This window comes from Cynocephalus volans, chromosome X (genome assembly GCF_027409185.1).
Source record: "Cynocephalus volans isolate mCynVol1 chromosome X, mCynVol1.pri, whole genome shotgun sequence".
In the NCBI taxonomy this organism is placed as follows: Eukaryota; Metazoa; Chordata; class Mammalia; order Dermoptera; family Cynocephalidae; genus Cynocephalus; species Cynocephalus volans.
Genome location: NC_084478.1, coordinates 102,982,250 through 103,000,336, shown reverse-complemented (window position 1 = coordinate 103,000,336; position 18,087 = coordinate 102,982,250). Strand labels below are relative to the sequence as shown.

Sequence of the window (18,087 nt, the reverse complement as noted above, 5' to 3'; positions counted from 1 at the left end):
ACTTATCATTCCAGGCTGCTCTTCTTACAAAAGTGGATAGGGCTGGATAGCAATTTGGGGAGAAAGGATGCTTGGGTAAAGGTAGTATATATGCACCCCTAGGTTAGGGTATATGCATTTTCAACTTAAGTAGGCATTGACAATTTTTCTTCACTTCCACAAGGAGTATATGAGTTCTACATGATCCACATCTTCAACAACTGGTGTTATTAGCCTGGCCCAGTACATGTTATTTTAGAATAATATTGATTTTATACCACTGAGTTTGTCTTTAATGATTACAGGCATATATCCTAGCTTTTTGTCCTAGCACATTAAGTTTAGCCATTATTATTAGGGTCAATCTGAGATATGGCTATCCACCTTTACCAAAGGTTACCATCGGCACAGCAGATATTTCTGTTCCACCTTCATAAGCTGCATCCTCATTATCAAAATTTGCTTACTAGAATCACTGGACAGCAATTTAAATTTTGGCACCATAAGACACTGAAATTGATCAGATTGAGCCATTAATTAAATTTACTCCAAGGCTAAAAAATGTCCTATTCTATTTTTTATTTCAAATTATGTCTAGCCATGTTATTTAAGAAAGCTATTGGAGTATCTGTCATGAGATTAGATGTAATATTAAGATATTTAAAAATTGTAGAAGATAATAGCAATAACAAAACAAAACCAATATTATAGAGAGGAACACAAATTTTAAAATGAAACTTCTCATAAAATTCCCAAAGACAAATTAAACTTCAAAGATTAAATACACTTGAAAGTTAAATTACACGATAGTTTAAAGTTCAAAATCAAAGCCTGTTGCCTTTGTGAGTTAAAAGTCTAAAGTCTAAGAGGACATCAGCAACATGCAGCTCCTGACTCTCGCTCGACCTCCCACAGACCCATTGAATGAACATCTACTCATAGATCAATTCTCTCTGAGAGAAAGTCAGAAACCAGTTGAGAAACTCCTACCCACTGGGCAACTGAGAAAACATTCACATCAAATGGGTAGAAAAAGCTGAGGCACACTCAGGCATGGACCCTCTCCCAAGCACTGCATCACACTGTTTGGAAAGGAATCCCCAACATGCATCTTCTCCCTGTGGAGAGGAAGGTTTAAACCTTACATATAGCTTCCCTAAATCTAAGGTTCCCATGGTTTGACTCTTAAGTCACAAACTCTGGGAGCAGAAAGGATAAAACATACAGGAGACTCTCTATATCACAAGAAAAAGTGGCAGTTTTGTATGGGCTTTTCCCCCTGGGAGCAGTGCAGAGAAGGGGATCAGAAACACAGCTCCTTGTTTCTTCCTGGAAAAGGTTAATGAACACTCTTTCAGGATCTCTTTCGTGTTCACCTAACATACTCATTTATTACAAAAGGACAAGAGTATTTTCCCTACAGAGAAGCCCGAAAGTCACCATCTTAACCAAATGATCAATAAGAAAAACACCAGCAACTAGACATATTAAAATGCATGTCACCTGATTAGATGCAGTTAGAATATGAAAGAAAGTGAACTGAAATGCTGGGTACCAATCAAGCTTTATTAAAGGAAAAAAACGTCTGCCAGGCTGCAATCAAAATGGAGGGCAGCACCAGGCCTGGGGGTGGGAGAGCTTATATAGGCTGTAAGGAAGGCTAACGTAATCAGGGAGGGGGTTTGGTGCTGGTGTGGAAGGTAAGGCTGGTGGATGCAATCAGATGGAAGGTTGCACCCATGCAGAAGTAGAGGAGTTTCTATTTCTTAGAAACCACAAGGTTTCTCATAAGGAAAAGGCTGGCAGTTATTTTGTTCTCATTGTGTGTAAAATGGTGCCAGTCATGTCCAAGACCCATCATTCCTGCCTTTTAAGTATAGGGAGAAGGGAAAAGAGGTGAAGGTCTCATTCTTCTGAAGCTACTTCCTGCTGGAGATGGGTGAAGATATGAAAAAATAACAGATTTATGTTGGCAGGTAAAACAATTAGGTGGTGGAGTATTGGTTCCATGTGGGGAGGCTGTATTCTTCTGGGGAAGGGTCGCTGATTCTGAGGGGCTGACATCCTCCCCCCATGGAGAATTCAGTGACACTTTGATTGGTGAAGGCCTGCACATGTTCCTGTAAGAAACTAGAGAAACACTGAAAGAGGCAGGAACCAAGAAGAAGGATAAGTCCCATCATGGTCAGGGGTCTGACATGCTTCGCCCTGAAGTCCTCCCCTATCACTATAGCCTAGATGAGTGGTCTGGGTGAAGCAGAAATGTTTTTATTGAGGAGGGGGGCACTGGACTCCAGCAGAACCCCCTTTGGAAGGGGCTATCCAGTAGTTTTTACCCCTGTAAGAACATGATGTCGCAGTTGTCTGGTCATAGCATGTTGTGGGAATGTATGTCAGGGATGTGAATGTGTCATGTAGGGTTCCCCTGAAGATTCTGGGTAGCAGACACAGGAGGTTGGGAAGTGTCCTTCCACCCACCAAGGCCTTGGTTATACATTGTGAACAAGGCATATATCTCTGTTAGGAAAAGAAGCCAGAGGAAGAGAAAAGGCAAGTGTTCAGGGGCTGAGAGGTTGAGAGAGTGCATAGTAGGAAAAAGGGGTAGAGGGTAACCTTGTCAGGGGTGTAATCGCAGAGGGCGCCCTGCTAGGCTAATTCAGTTACCCACTCAAGGATGTCTTCAACACTGGAGGTGGCAGGTCAGGACCAGTCTTGGAGCAGCTCCTGTGTGAAGGACGTGAGGAGCACCTACAAAAGTGAGAGGATGATTGCCAGGGAGAAGATCATCCTTCTTCTGCGATTGGGGGAAGAGTGGAGGTTCTGGAGATTTTCAATTTTGTGGGTCCTAAAATGGACAAAGTGTAAGGAGATGTTGGGTTGGGGGTTGAGCAGAGGGACCCCTCTAGCTTGGTGTTAACACATTCTTTGGGTAAAGTCTCAGGTGCTAGTTTTACCAAGGATAGGTGATACCAAGGGGCCATTCCTAGTACTTTTGCTGCTGTGGGGGTGGTGAGAAGTACTGTATAAGGCCCTTCCCAACATGGTGAGAGGGACTTTTGGATTCGGGTTTTAATATAAACTTGCTGTCTCAGGCTCAGTTTAAAGTCTGAGGGGGTAGTGAGGAAAGGATAAGGTAATAGAAGGTTGGCCTGTTCCCAAAGAAGATCCCTAATGAGAGAAAGAGTAGGGAGATACTGGCCTAAACGCGATGAGCTGGAAGGGAGAGGTGTGAGAGTGAAGGGTTTACCATACTTAAGTTCGAAGGGACTGAGGCCAGTGGGTTTGCTGGGGGCAGCTCACAAGTCAGTGAGTGCTAGAGGGAGAAGTTGGGTCCAAGGGAGGTGAAGTTCCATGGACAACTTGGTGAGGTGTGTTTTTATGAGATGATTGGCTTTTTCTACTTTGCCTGATGACTGAGGCCAATATGGTATATGAAAGTCCCATTTGATATGTAATGCCTGTGCTGTGAGTTGTGTAATCTGGGAAATGAATGCCAGGCCATTATCAGACTGGAGGCTGGTGGGCAAGCCAAAACGAGGGATGATTTCTGAGGTGAGAGCATGTGTTACTGCTGTAGCATCCTCTGAAGTGCAGGGAAAAGCCTCAACCCAACCTGAAAAGGTATCTACTAAGGTTAGAAGATAGCATGTACTTTTGTGGGGAGGCATGTGAGTAAAGTCAATTTGCCAGTCCTGGCCAGGATTGTATCCTCTGGCCTCGGGGTGGGAATGGAATGAACTTGGAGGTGTGTGTTGGGATAATGGCATAGGGGCCATGAGAAGGACATGAGCAGGAGAGGAGAAGAGTGGGGACCTGGTGATTGAGCAGCCTGTTTTGCAGTTAGATCCACCAGTTTGTTTCTGTGGGCTATGGGGTCATTGGAGGTTTGGTGTCCTCTGCAGTGTATAACCCAAACCTCCTTTGGGAGTTGTGCAGCCTCAAAAAGTATCTTGATAAGATGTCTGTTTTTTATGGGCCCTCCCTGAGTGGTCATGTATCCTCTCTCCTTCCACATGGCCATGCAGGAGTTAGGATGTGGTAAGCATACTTAGAGTCAGTGTAAATATCTACTCGTTTGTTACTTGCCAGAATGAGTTCTGCCTGTTGGGAAGTGGTGTTAGTGGGGAGGGAGGCAGCCTCATTAGTTTGTGTTAGATTTACTATGGCACAGCCTGACCAGGGGGCAGGTGTGGAGGTGGCACTCCCATCTATGAACCACGTATGTTGGGGCCACATAATGGGATGCAGGGAGATGTGTGAAAAGGGATTGAGAATGAGGTCTAAAGCCTCCATGCAATTATGTTCTAAGGGTCATGAGTGTTTTGGGATGAGAATGGCTGGATTTAAGGGAGGGCAAGTTTTAAAGGAGAACTTGGAATTTTCAAATGAAGGTAAGGTGGATAAGTTGTAGGTGGGAAGGAAAGAGAATTGACATGACCTTATAGCTGAGAAGATCTTGAAAATGATGGAGAGAATAAATAGTTGTTTCTTGTCCAAAGGTCAGTTTGGAACTTTATTGTGCTAAAAGGGCAGCTGCCGCCAAAGCCCATAAACAGAGAGCCCATCCCCAGGCTATGGTGTCTAGTTGTTTATAGAGGTATGCAACCAGGTAGAAAATATCTCCTGCCTCTTGTCCCAAAACCCTGACCACCAATTCTTGGGTTTTACTGATGTATAGGATAAAAGGATGAGATAGGTGGAGGGATAGAGCTGGGGCTGCAAGGAGAGTGACTTTTAATTATTGGAAGGGAGAATGAATGGACTTTGTGGGATCTAAAGGAATGGCAGGATCCCCTTTGGCTGCCTCATAAAATGGTTTTGCTAGCACGTCAAAGTTAGGAATCCATAGGCAAAGATACCCTGCAAGCCCCAAGAAAGAAAGGATTTCATCCTTGGTGGTAGGAGTAGGGAGTCCAGAAATTAAACTCTTGCAATCCACCATTATTTTTCTTGTGTTGGGGGTGAGATGGACTCCCAAATAGGTAACAGAAGGAAAAGAAAGTTGGGCCTTGCTGGGTGACACTCCATATCCCCTGGAGGCCAGGAAATTAAGGAGAGCAGCAGTGTGGGCCTGTGAATCCTCATAGGAGGGGCTACAAAGAAGGAGTTCATCCACATATTGTATTAAAGTGCTAGAGGTTGGAGGAAGTTCAGATAAGTCTTGAACTAAGGCCTGGCTGAAGAAGTGGGTGCTATCCCAAACCCCTGAGGTAGTGCTGTCCAGGTGAGTTGTTGGGAATGATGCATATCAGGATCAGTCCAAGTGAAGGCAAACTGGCTTTGACAGGAAGGGTGTAAGGGGATAGGAAAAAAAGGCATCTTTGAGGTCAAGTACAGAGAAGAAATGGGTTGTTGTTGGGATTGTGGATAGAAGAGAACAGGGGTTAGAAATGATTGGGGTTACGGGTAAAACAGCCACATTAATGGCCCTGAGGTCTTGAACTAAATGGCATGAGCCATTAGGATTTATAACTGGAAGGATGGGTGTATTAAAAGGCGAGTTGGTAGGCCGTAAGATATAAGAAGAAAGGAGTTTATGTATGATGGGTTTTAAGCTTGTTAGGTGTTTGTTAGCGATGGGGTACTGTGGGACATTAGGGAACAAAGAGAGGTTCCACAACTTAACAAGGATAGGGGAATGGTGCATAACAATGGAAGAGGAATTGTACCATACTATGGGATTAACCTTGTCCAATGGGAAAAGGAAGGTGAAAGCCTCAGGGAGGTCTTGGGTGGCCTGTAACAGAAGTATTGCAGCTGTAGTTAAAGTGTTTAGGGTAAGGGTAGCTTTAAATTTGGAAAGGATGTCCCATCCCAGTTAAGGTGCTGGACATTGAGGCATTATTAAAAATTTGTGTGTGAATTGGGTGTGATGTAGGGTGCAGGAAAGGGGTTGAGTGATCCATGGGTGCTATTCTGATCCTGTGACCCCTACTATTGTGATAGAGGATGAGGTTGTTTGTCCTGCATATTCAGGAAGGGTAGAGTAAGTAGCCCCTGTATCAATAACAAAACAGACTGGCTCACCTGCTATGAGGAGAGTTACCCTGGGCTCATGTGTGGTGATCTCCGTGGGGGCCTCGGGCCCTGTGCATCATCAATCCTCCTCTTGGGCAAAGCTGAGAAGCTCTGGTAAGGATCGCCATGAAGCCAAAGGCTGTGGGTTGGAAACTGGGCTACTCCCTCTCTGGCAAGTGGAATAGTCAACCCCCTCCCTGTGATCAGGCTGTTTGGAGTGAGGACAGGGCCCTGGGGTTAGAAGAGGCCTATGCCCAGTGGTCCAATTGACTGCACTTGAAGGAGTTCCTGGGTGGCTTGCCCCTAGAGGCAACCAGCTTTGGAATGTGGCATTAGCCAAGAGCTGGTATTTGGCCTGATCTCTTTTATAGTGGTCTTTCTTCTCCTACTCCTCTCTATCATTGACAACCTTGAAAGCAGCATTGAGGAGGTCTCGTTGGGTTGTATTTGGACCATCCTCAAGTTTTTTAGTTTTTTTTTAATATCAGGGGATGACTGGGTAATAAAATGAGAGCATAAGAGGGCCATGCCTGCAGGGGAGTTTGGGTCTATACATGTGTATTTACATAAAGCCTCAGAGAGGTGGATTAGGAACTCACTGGGATTATTGGTGGATCTCTGTGTGATTTCTCTAAGCTTATCATAATTGACCAATTTGTGAGTAGCCTTTTGGAGGCCATAAATCACGTGCGTGATCATGCTATCCTGGAGATCCCAATCCCCGTGGTCAGCCTGGTAGTCCCAATTTGGGTCCATGTGAGGGACAGCAACAGCTCCCCCAGGCTGCATATTATTTTGATCATGTACCTCATCTGCCTGTTGTTGGGCCATTGTCCAGAACTGCTCCCTGTCCTTGGGGGACAAAGTAGTAGTGAGAGTCTTAAAAATATCATACCAGGTGAGATCATAGGACTGAGTGAAATATCTGAATTCCTTAAAATATGTGTCCAGGTCAGACTGGAAAGATCCCAGTCATTTTTTTGATCTGGGAGAGATAGGAAAGAGTAAAGGGGATATGGAACCAGACAATTCCCTCTGTCCCAGCCACTTCACAGAGAGGGTATAAAGGAACCAGAGCTGAGGTGGGGTTGTCACCTGATGAAGTAGGAGAAGGGGAGGGGTTGGGTGGCTGAGGATGAGCATTTCAAGACCAGGTGTGGAGAGAGAGGGAAAAAGTGAAGGGGCTGGTGAAGGATCTGGAATGCAAGAAGGTGGTCGGGGAGCAGAGTGGTCTGACAGATCAAAAGATTGATCTGAGTCCAGAAGGGGAGGTTGAAGATCAGCTAGGAGAATTTGAGACATAGGACAGTTTTGACTGAGAGAAGGACACAACTGAACATAGAAGAAGGCTTGAACATAAGGAATCTCTCCAACTTTTTCATTTCAATGACAAAAGTCTAAAACTCTAAGTGTATCTAAGCTGAGAGTGCCATCTTCTGGCCACTGGGATCCATTGTCAAGTTTGTACTTAGGCCAAACCTGATTGCAGTAGAAAATGAGGCCTTTGGGTTTAATATCTCCCTGGAGGCCAAGAGGTTGGCCAAGAGAAAGCCCAGAGGGCATAGAGATTGCAGTAGAAAATGAGATGTTTAGGTTTAATGTCTCCCTGGAGGCCAAGAGGTAAGTTGGCCAGGAGACAGCCCACAGGTGTAGAACATGGAGGTTTGGATTGTGTGGATCCCATTTAGAGGGTGAGAAAGGAAACAGGCAGTCCTAGTAGAAGAAGAGTGCCAACAAGGAGCATCCTCATTGTTGTACACCTTCTTTTGCACATAGAGAGGAGCCACTGACCAGCTAGAGGAGCATCCTCCAATAGCTGGGGAGCATGAGAGGGGTTCGTTTCCTCAGCCAGGTGCCTGGGCTTCATATCAAGTAGACAGTAGTTGTAGAAAGTAGTCAGGGGAACTTGTAGAAGTAGGGCAGACTCACTGACTAACCCCGAATTGAGGCCGATGGTGGATGCATTGGTCTGAAACGGCAAAAGGAGAGAGTCCCAGAGGCACCCAGTTCAGTAGGTCTGGGAAGGGTGGCTGGGAGGGCCAATCAACCCAAGAGAGGGGATCATCCAAAGGTCTCAGCCAGGACCTCTCCTGGGTTTTGGCACCATAATGAAAGAAAGTGAGCCAAAATGCTGGGTATCGATCAAGCATTATTAACGAGTAAAAAGTCTGCCGGGCTGCACTCAAAATGGAGGGCAGCAACAGGCCTGGGGGTGGGAGAGCTTATGTAGACTGTAGGGAAGGCTGATGTAATGAGGGAGGGGGTTTAGTGCTGGAGTGGAAGATAAGGCTGGCAGATGCAATCAGGTGGAAGGTTGCACCCATGCGGAAGTAGAGGAGTTTCTATTTCTCAGAAACCATGAGGTTTCTCATAAGGAAAATGCTGGCAGCTATTTTGTGCAAAATGGTGCCAGTCACGTCCAAGATCCATCAGAGTAAGACAATATCATTTCTCAGTTATATTTGCCAAAGACTGGTATCTAAGTATGAAGTAATACTAGACAAACTCAAACTGAAAAACATTCTACAAAGAATTAGTCTATAATCTTCAAAATTGTTAAAGTCCCCCAATTTAAGTAAAGATTAAAGAAATGTTCTACATTGAAGGAGACTAAAGAGGCACAACAAATTCAATGCATGATTATGGAAAGGTTCTTTTACTTTAAAGAGCATTATTGGAAAATGTTTTAATACTTGAATGGGCTTGATGATGAGGTCACAGTAAAATATCAATGCTATTTTACGGGGTTTGATAGTTGTATTGTAAACGTATAATAGAATAACTTTATTTGCAAGAAATAAACACTAAAGTACCAGGGACAATGGCTATCATGTCAGTAACTTATTATAAAAATGTAAAAATCTATTTATATTGTACTTGCAATATTTCTGTAAAATAGCAAATGTTTCAAAATTAAACAGAATGTTTGCACCCAACAAATTAAATATGCACTCTTTTTGACATAGCAATCCTATGTCTAGTAATATATTCTGAGTGAAAATAAAATGTACTTAGTTATAAAGATAGATATATAAAGCGGTTCATATCTGCCCTGCCTGTTATTATAAAATCATGCTAATAAGAAAAAAGCAAGACTGGAAGTAATCAAAATGGTCATCAGTAGAAAGAGTTGAATTTATTATGGTAATTCTATACATGAGAATATCATGCAACAATGAAAAAATGAGCTAGATTTGTGTGTGTGTGTGTGTGTGTGTGTGTATGTGTGTGTATGCCAGAAGATATCCATAATTTATTAAATAAAAAAGCCAACTACAATGTAATATCTAACTTACAAAAAATAAATAAGTAAAAGAAGAAATGAAAGAAGATTCTCATTCTTTTTCATTAAATGTCATGATTAAACTGATTGATCCCTATGGTTTCTTCCAGCTTCGATATTCTATGATTTGAATAATGTTATTTTCAATGCTGGTGATACCCTTATTATGTCTTGTGTTGCTATTTATGTCTAAAAGAATTTGTGAAACTCCTGGAAAAACTCAGAAATAACTTATTAGACCAAAATTAAGGCTGTCAGAAGTCAGAATTAATTTATAAAGTTTATTGGGAGCCAAATGTGAGGATTGACCAGGGACATGTCATCCAGAGAAGTGCTCCAAAGTTTATTACAAATAACAAAGGCTTTATAGACCAAAAAAAAAAAAAAAAAAAAAAAAAGGCCAAAGAAAGCAGAAACAAAGAACACAAAGCAGATTGGTCCTTTCAAAGTTACTATCCTTGTAAGGTGGGGACAAGGAGACAGAACAATAGGAAAGTAACTGATTAGTTAACTTCAGGTTACTTTAGGCTATCTCTTTTGTGTAAGGATTAAGCTTCATTATCATACCTATTGAAGATTTAAACTGTCTTTTCCGGAAATTGGCTCTTCTTTCTCCTGACTTCTTAGAAAGTCAGAGCACAGTCTAAGTGATGTGGAAATTAGCAGTCATGACTCCATTTTGATTTTTAGTCTGGTCTTTTGGAGCCTAGTGTAGAAATTTAGTCCAAAACAATGGCCTCTGATAATTGTTACTTAACTGTTTTGATGAAAAATCCAAAACTGTTTATGAAAAAAAACTTTAGGAAACTGAAATTGCTAAACATTAAAGGGAAAAGCTAAGGGGTCAGTTGAATACTATTATATGTATAATGGTGTTGTGCAGACCGTTATTGGTAGGCAAGGACCACTTGAGACAAAATTATTAATGCTCCACTCACACAGTTTATTGATCACACATATCACACACAACTCATTTTCAATTACTCTGTCCTAGCCTACTTCTAACTTAAACTAAAATGATCCCTTAAGGGCACATTGCACACAACTCCTTACTTTTATCCTGTCAGGAACAGGTCAGGGATCTTATGTTTCTGGTGCAAGGTCCTTTCCTGACTCAAATCCACCAGGAACTGAATACGTCTGATGGGGTGCACTTGATGATCCTTGAGAATGTGGCTTGAGAGCAGCGTACACCTGGGTCCCTTCTCAGTGTAGCAGAGGCAGCACTCAAGGTCCCTTACCCTTATGAGCTAGAGGTCCTGTGGGTTTCAACAAGCCTGGCTTCCACCTCTGTGTGAGAGTAGCCCACACCAAGTGTTAATTCCAGTCTGTTTCTGTTCACTGGACCAAGGATCCTAGTAGCTAGCCAGCAGCCTGCCACAGCTGACAGATGCAGCAGCTTGGGGCTTTTGCCTTTGTTTCTTTATACTTTGCTTGAGGTTTGACCTGGGCTGATTATCTCCTAGTCGTGGCCTCACAGATGATCCCTCCAGGACCAGATGGTGATATCTCAAAAGGGCGGAAACTGGCAGGGTGTGTCATTAGCTCATCATGTGAGCCGTGTCCCCCTTTGCTTGCCAAGTCCATTATGTCACCTATAATGTAAGTCCCTTGACCAAAGTCCCTCCATGTTTTCTAGTTAACTAAATCTATTTCTGTTATAAAACAAACACAAACTAGTAAAAATATCACACAATTTGTACTCCCAACAAATGGCCAGCTCTGCTGTTTTCATTGAAAGACATGACAAGGAGAGTCTTAAATTGCAATATATGGAATTTAGCGTTGATATAATATTTTCCTCACATTTTATAGCCACTGAATATTGTAAAATCTTATTTTTAGGGTTTTATATGTGAGAAAGAAGGGGAGATTTAAAATTTGCTCCTCATCTTCCTGAGAAAGAATTTCAATAAGGGCCTAGTAGGAGGTGGGGGGAGAGGCTTGAACTGAATGAATATTTAAGCTTACTTCCATAACAAATATTTTATCTTATGCAAATTTTTATATATTCATTTTGATTATAATTCTTAAATAGTATTTGTCTCACTTCTTATATATCTAAATACCATTAAACCTCTGTCAGCTGTTTTAAAGGGAACAAAGTATTCAAGTCTATACTTTGTGATTTAAACTTCTGATTCTCTATTATGGGGTAACACACATTATTAGAGAGCATTTACTATCACCACTTTAAGGCAATCATTTTTCATATGGAGAGGTAAATGAGCCAGAGAAGTGAGCACCATGTTTATAAAAGCAATGAATTTCATTTATCTAATGATACTAAAATGTAAATAAAATCAAGGAAATAAAGTAATTTATTCAGAGAGTTTATTCTCATTGCATCTGTTTCTACAGAATATTTGGCCTTAAAATTTATGTACCTTTTATTCAGAAGTCAACACCATAGTTACAATCTTTAGGACATCTTACCTCAAGGATGTCAACTACATTGTATTAGGTGCTGTTTCAGTTGGAGAACTTATTAGTTAATCTTAAATTTAGATTCTTTAAAATCTCAAATTTAGCACTCTTTTTACATCAACATTTTATTTTATTTATTTATTTATTTATTTATTTTTTGTCTTTTTCATGACCAGCACTCAACCAGTGAGTGCACCAGCCATTCCCATATAGGATCCGAACCCGTGGCGGGAGCGTCGCCCTGCTCCCAGCGCCGCACTCTCCCGAGTGCGCCACGGGCTCGGCCCAACATTTTATTTTTTGACAGTGTTCACTTTTCTTTTTGCTTTCTTCACTTCTCTCTTTTGCCACTGTTGATTAGTGTTACTGAAATGAGCCCTGCTTCACCACCAACATTACCAAAATGGGGTTCATAAAAAGATATATTTTTACTAAAATTTTTCCACATTTTTATGGATGTCAATATAAAAATTTAGGAAGCACGTATAATGAAATGTGTTCATTGATATTGTATCAATAGCATAATAGTGTATATGAGAAAGTGAAACCAGAGGACAGACCCCAATCTCCCCTGACCCCAGCCATGGGAAGTTTTGGCTGAGGGTAACGGAGAGGTAGCAAAAGAAAATCTGCTCAATCAAGCAGGACAGGCTGGATTCCTAGAAGCAACAAATTCAGTTAATAGCAAGATAAAAGTAGAGTTAATTAAACACAAACTTTCTTAGGCTAAGACTTCATCTGGAGGTCAGAATGTTTGTTATTTAAATAAATGGTTTATGGCTTAAGGTAACACCTGTAACACCAATCTCAAGTTGTCTTTGCAGATAACAAGCTACATGCCCACTTTGAAGTTTGTATGCCTCCAGACAGGAGGGAGTCAGGGAAGACCTTAGCCAGGATGCCAGAAATAATTATGCTGACCTCACCACCCACCAATCAGATTCACACATGACTCCTGGGATGTCTGCTCATGATTTTACTCTATAAATTCTTGTAATTTTAAGTGTTCAAGGAGAACAGGGTCCTAAAATATCTTTTAGCTACCACAGGCACCTTTGAATGACCATCCAAATAAAGACTAATCTTTAGCACTGCAAACTTTGATATGAAAGACTCTGTGCTCATTTGGTTGTCAGATGAGGAACTCCTGCCAGTTTGGTAACAAAAGATGTTTGTGTTAGGATAGTTTCTTAAGTAGACTTATAGTTATTTTTAGATGTTTATCATTCCACCCTGATCTTGTACTGCAGCTTGTTTTTCTTTATGTACCAGCTACACTGGCCTTTTATCTGGTCCTGGATACTCCAAACTTGTTTCTAGAATTCATATTTCTTTTTCACTTTGCATGGAGCATTTGACTCTGAACATGGCCACCTGACTCTACAAGTAACTAGAGTATGGAGTGTAACAGGAAAGAACAGATGAGTTACAAGCAAAGTAAAGACATTCCATACTCTCTACAGCTATGAATTGGAATGTGAGTTAAATTCGTGATTCAACTGTACTTAGATATGGTCCTATAAGAATATACTGCATAAAGGAAGAAATGATGTCTATCATATTTTTTGACTGCATCCAGGCATCTAGACTGGTTCTCTGGCACATATCAAGAGCTCAATAAGTATTTAATTAGTAAGTAAATTAGTTAATGAATGAATGAAACATGGGCTGGTACATTTCTCTGTCTCTTGGGTCATTTCAGTGATTTTAAATTGAATAGAAGTACGTATTTATAATATTTTAGACCCTAACATTATATTATAGATTTCCTTTTTTTTTTTTTTTTGCAAATTAATTTATGACATGCAAAAAAGTTATGGAAACTAGGCTTCTGGTCAGGATGGCAGAATAGACAGTCCCCAGCATCACCCTCTCCCATAAATCAACCAATTTACAACTATTAATAAGCAAAGACAGCCAAGCTGGGTCTGCTAGAGCTCAAGGATAATTCAAAATAATCTTTCAGCTCAAGTTCAACTTAATCACATGTTTTGCCATGTAAGATAATATTCACCCTTTTTCCATATAAGATAATATTCACAGGTTCCAAGGATTAGGACAGGATACCTTTTTTTGCCGGATGGGGGGATGGCATTATTAAGCCATTACCACAAATACGAATATCATTGAGCACACCTATCACTAGCACTCAGATTTTTGTTTTCAATTTTACATCCATCAAAAAGAAGTATGGTTTATTGGAGAAACAATTGATTCCAGGTCTAGGGCAAGTAAAGTACAAGATGAACCTTGATCATCTTGATGGCTTGGAAAGCAAAGAAGTGCTCAAAGACTAATAGCAATATGCTGAAAGAACATATCAGCAAGCTTGAAGAGGCTCTGACTAGCAAAATGTGAAAAAAAAAATTGAGCATCTAAAAGAAGAAGAATAAAAGGACATATGTTGGGAAAATAGAATAGTTTGTTCAGGGCCCTTGCTTTGGGTCCCATTGGGTGTGGTTCAGCACTTCCATTGTAAGCAAATTGTGTGTGTGTGTGTGTGTGTGTGTGTGTGTGTGTGTGTGTGTGTGTGTGTGTGTGTGGATTTAGTGTGTGTGTGGAGTTAGTGTGCATGTGTGCCAATTAATTTTTTTAGTTTTATTGCTATTCTTGTGTTCTTCTTCAGAGAGAGAGAGAGAGAAGAGAGGAGTTTTAGTGAAGCAGGCGGGCAAGCATCTGCCTCGGGCATTAGCCCAGTGCAGCCATGCTTTCCAACCTATGGCTTCCAAGGACCTTTTGGTCAGTTACCTAGCTCACAGACCTGCATGTAAGGGGTCTGGTGACCCAGCCTGGTGTGTGAAGGACCCAGCCTGGCATGTGAAGGGTTTATGACCCAGTCTGTGAATGGGCTTGAGGGGTCTGTGGCTCCAGACCCAGCCTTAGGTCAACTGTCAGCCCAGTCGGTGCAGGATTATTGGCAGGTAAAAGAGCCCGATAACTGGCATGGTCGAGTAGCTTTACAATTGGCATCACAAACGGGATAAGAGTGCTCAATTGGTGATGTTGACAGGATTCTGTACAGTAGTCGTGGCTCCACAACATAAGTTGAACAACTGGCAATATTTGAAAGAGGTTTGTAGGTTAGTTAATACTCCTTCATCAATTTTAATTTTATTTCTGAGAATAGTACTATGGTTATATAGATGCTAATATTTGGGAAATCTGGATGAAGCATATATTGTCCTCCTTTGTGCTACCTTTACAACTCCTTTGTAAGTTTAAATTATTTCCAAATTAAAAGTTAAAGCATATTTTAAAAAGTTAAAAAAAAAAGAATGATGGTCATGGTTCATAACACATTGACTAAGAAAAGAATCCATGAGTCCATCAGTAATACTTAAAAAGCAGGGAGGGTAGAAGATAAAAAACTGTTCTTTCAGAAGAATGCAGCTAATAAATACAGAGGAAATTATGAAATTTGAAAATCAACATTTTTGAGTCACCAATGTAATAATTGATTAAGATTTATGCATGCTATGAGCAATAATACAACAAACACACATGTATTCATATACCCAGTTAAAAGAAATAAATATTGCCCATTAGCTTAGAAATTTTCTGTGTGCTCTCACCAGTCCTATCTCATTCCCAATTCCCTCAGTGGTAAACATTATCCTAAAATTTTTATTATAATTTTCTAGTTTTTCATGATGGATTTATTACATATATTTCTATCCCTAACAAATGCATTCTTAAATTTTACATGTTTTGAACTCTATAAATGGAACATATCTCTGTACACTATTCTATGAGATCTTTTGTTTTCTTTTGTTGTTGTTATTCTTTATTTTATGTTTCTGAGATTCATTTATAACATTCTAGGTAACTATTGTATCTTCATTTTATTTTCTATGTAGAACTCCTTTGTATGAATATACTGCAATGTATTTACCCATTCTATTATTGATGGACATTTGAATTGCTTCCAATTTGTTGCTATATGACAAATAATAATACAGTCATCATTCTTGTACATGTCTCCTGGTATTTGCTAGCAAATTTCTCTGGGCTACACATGAGGAGTGAAATTAATGGATTGTTTGTGTAGGGGAACAAGATACCCGACTACCTTACACCTATCCACATGGACCAAGAAGCAAAAGCTTAAACCACAGCTAATCTGAGTCTTGGCAGAACAACTTGTGATCCTCAAAGAACACCAGAAGGCAAGAGACTGGGGAGGGGTTGCCTTGAGTCCATCTCTCACTCACCTCCTTATTTCCCCTGGGAAGGTTTTGTATGACAGTTTCCCATCACCCCCCAGGTTCTGATTAGACTTTTGGCACTCTGCCGTGCCTACCTCAGAATAGATTTGGAGACTATAAAATTACTTTGCTGCAATCTAGAATGGGCTCCTCAGTGAAAAGGGTAGTCATCTACCCCCTTTGTTTCAGTGTTCTGTTTGGTGTGTGACAAGGACCTTGGGAATCTGCCACATCTGGCTACTCTTTCTTTTGACATATAAATAATAAATGGTCTGAATCTAAAGTAGCTCTTTCATAATTATTGGTCAAATCAGTCAGGCTTTGGCTTTGCTTCACCTTGCCTACTGTCTTGGTGTGCTTGACAATGTACAATGAATGTATATTAAATTTTATTAGGTGAGGTCAACTGTTTTTAAAATTAATTGTACCATATTACATTGATACATATTTTCACTTAGTATAGGATTTTAAATTGACAAGTATCTTCTCTCGGTTCATTGAAAGTGCATCTATTGGCTTCTGGGTTCCATCGTTGATGCTGGTAAATCAGCTCTCCATGTGACTGTTATTCTTTTGAAAGTAGTCTATCTTTTCCCTCTTAGTCCCTTAAAAATTTTTATCTTTGTCCTTTGTGTTCCACAATATCCTGATGGTATCTCAATATGTGGATTTTACTTTAATTATTTTAGCTTTATTTATTTTGCTGGGCATTCATTGGGCTATCAAAATCTGTCAACACATCCTATTATAATCTAAACCGATCCATTAAGTGTAAAAATTTTTTATAATTAATTTTATAAGTTGTACGTGATTCTTTAAAACTCAATTGAGATTTATTATATTTTTAAATTTGTTTATATTTTTACATGTTTTGTTTTTCTGAAGATATCAAACATATGTATTATATATTCTGCATTTAGTAAATCCATTTGTGAAGTATTATGAAGTCTGATTGTGCTCTCTTTTGTTTTTAGTGGTTGCCATTCATAGCGACTTCACCTTGTTAATTTTGTAATTTTTGAATGTTAAGATAACATTTCTTTGTATTTTGTTTTCAGAAAATCATTTAAGCAGGCTTTTGTGGAAGGTGGATTCATTCAGAGAGAGTTTGTGCTTACTTTTTCTACGAATACAGGAGCATTATCAGCTTGGAAACACTTTAAAATTATTCTTGCATAAAGACGTTTTTGGATCACTTGTGTCATGTAAATTTTGGTTGCAAACTAGTATTTGGGCCAGTGTGTGATGAAACATTCTTAAGAAATTCTTCACCAACCCCTACTCCCTGCCCCATTGCCCAAACTCAAGGAAGACAATTTTTCTTGTAATCCATCAGGAGAGCAGGTGTATTTCTACTATTCCCTTTCACTCTGGGTGTATCATCCTCTAGCTTGAAATGCATGTGATGGTGGAGTTGATATTTCCTGTGTCACTTTGGAAAGACCCAGAGCTTTTCTTATTATCCTCAGAGTTGCTTGAGATCTCAAAGATGAAAGCTTTAATTCACTAAGTTCAACTAGGTTCAGCAAAATCTTTCTTGTCTAAAGATGGTTTAGTGCTCTGATTATCTCACTAGATTCAGGCTTTAATTTACTTTTTGGCCTCTATTTCTTACTAACTTACCAGATTTTATATATGTGTATATATACACACACGCACACGTGCACACACACACACACACACACACACACACACATTTAAAATAATGTATCTAGTATTTTGATTTGTTTTTAGCAAGAAAGTCAGTTAGGGAACCTAGTCTAACCAACCACACTATGAAAAACTAAACTCCATATATTTGTGGTCATGGAAGTAGTATATCTTTACGTACATAAATCAAAATTTACAAGTGACACATTGTGCTTGTTATTTAAACAACTAGGAAATTACTAATGCATTGCCCTTTTTTGAATTGTACATATCAGTAAAAACACATTTTATTTAGTTTTTTTTTCTTTCAGACCAACACAGTTACATGAAAAAAAAAATCATTAGGCGAAGCTCCATACACACTTTCAGAATTCTGTCTTAAATACATATATCTTGCCATCTCAATATTTTAAATCTAAACTTTCATACCTACAACCTGTAGAATAAGGACATCTGACAAGTTTTATGCCAGTGATACCATTGCCATTTAATATAGTTTAATCTAGTGTTGAAACTTAGTGTTTT

At 40.0% G+C, this 18,087-nt stretch overlaps 1 protein-coding gene across 1 annotated transcript in view; it reads left to right on the top strand.

Moving 5' to 3' along the window:
• Positions 1-17,091, top strand: part of LOC134368150 (vigilin-like) — a 51,712-nt gene extending 34,621 nt beyond the window's left edge. The window contains 2 exon segments of the mRNA XM_063084700.1: positions 10,747-10,882; positions 16,971-17,091. Coding sequence (XP_062940770.1) covers positions 10,747-10,882; positions 16,971-17,091 — 257 coding nt within the window.
• Positions 17,092-18,087: the final 996 nt, after the last annotated feature.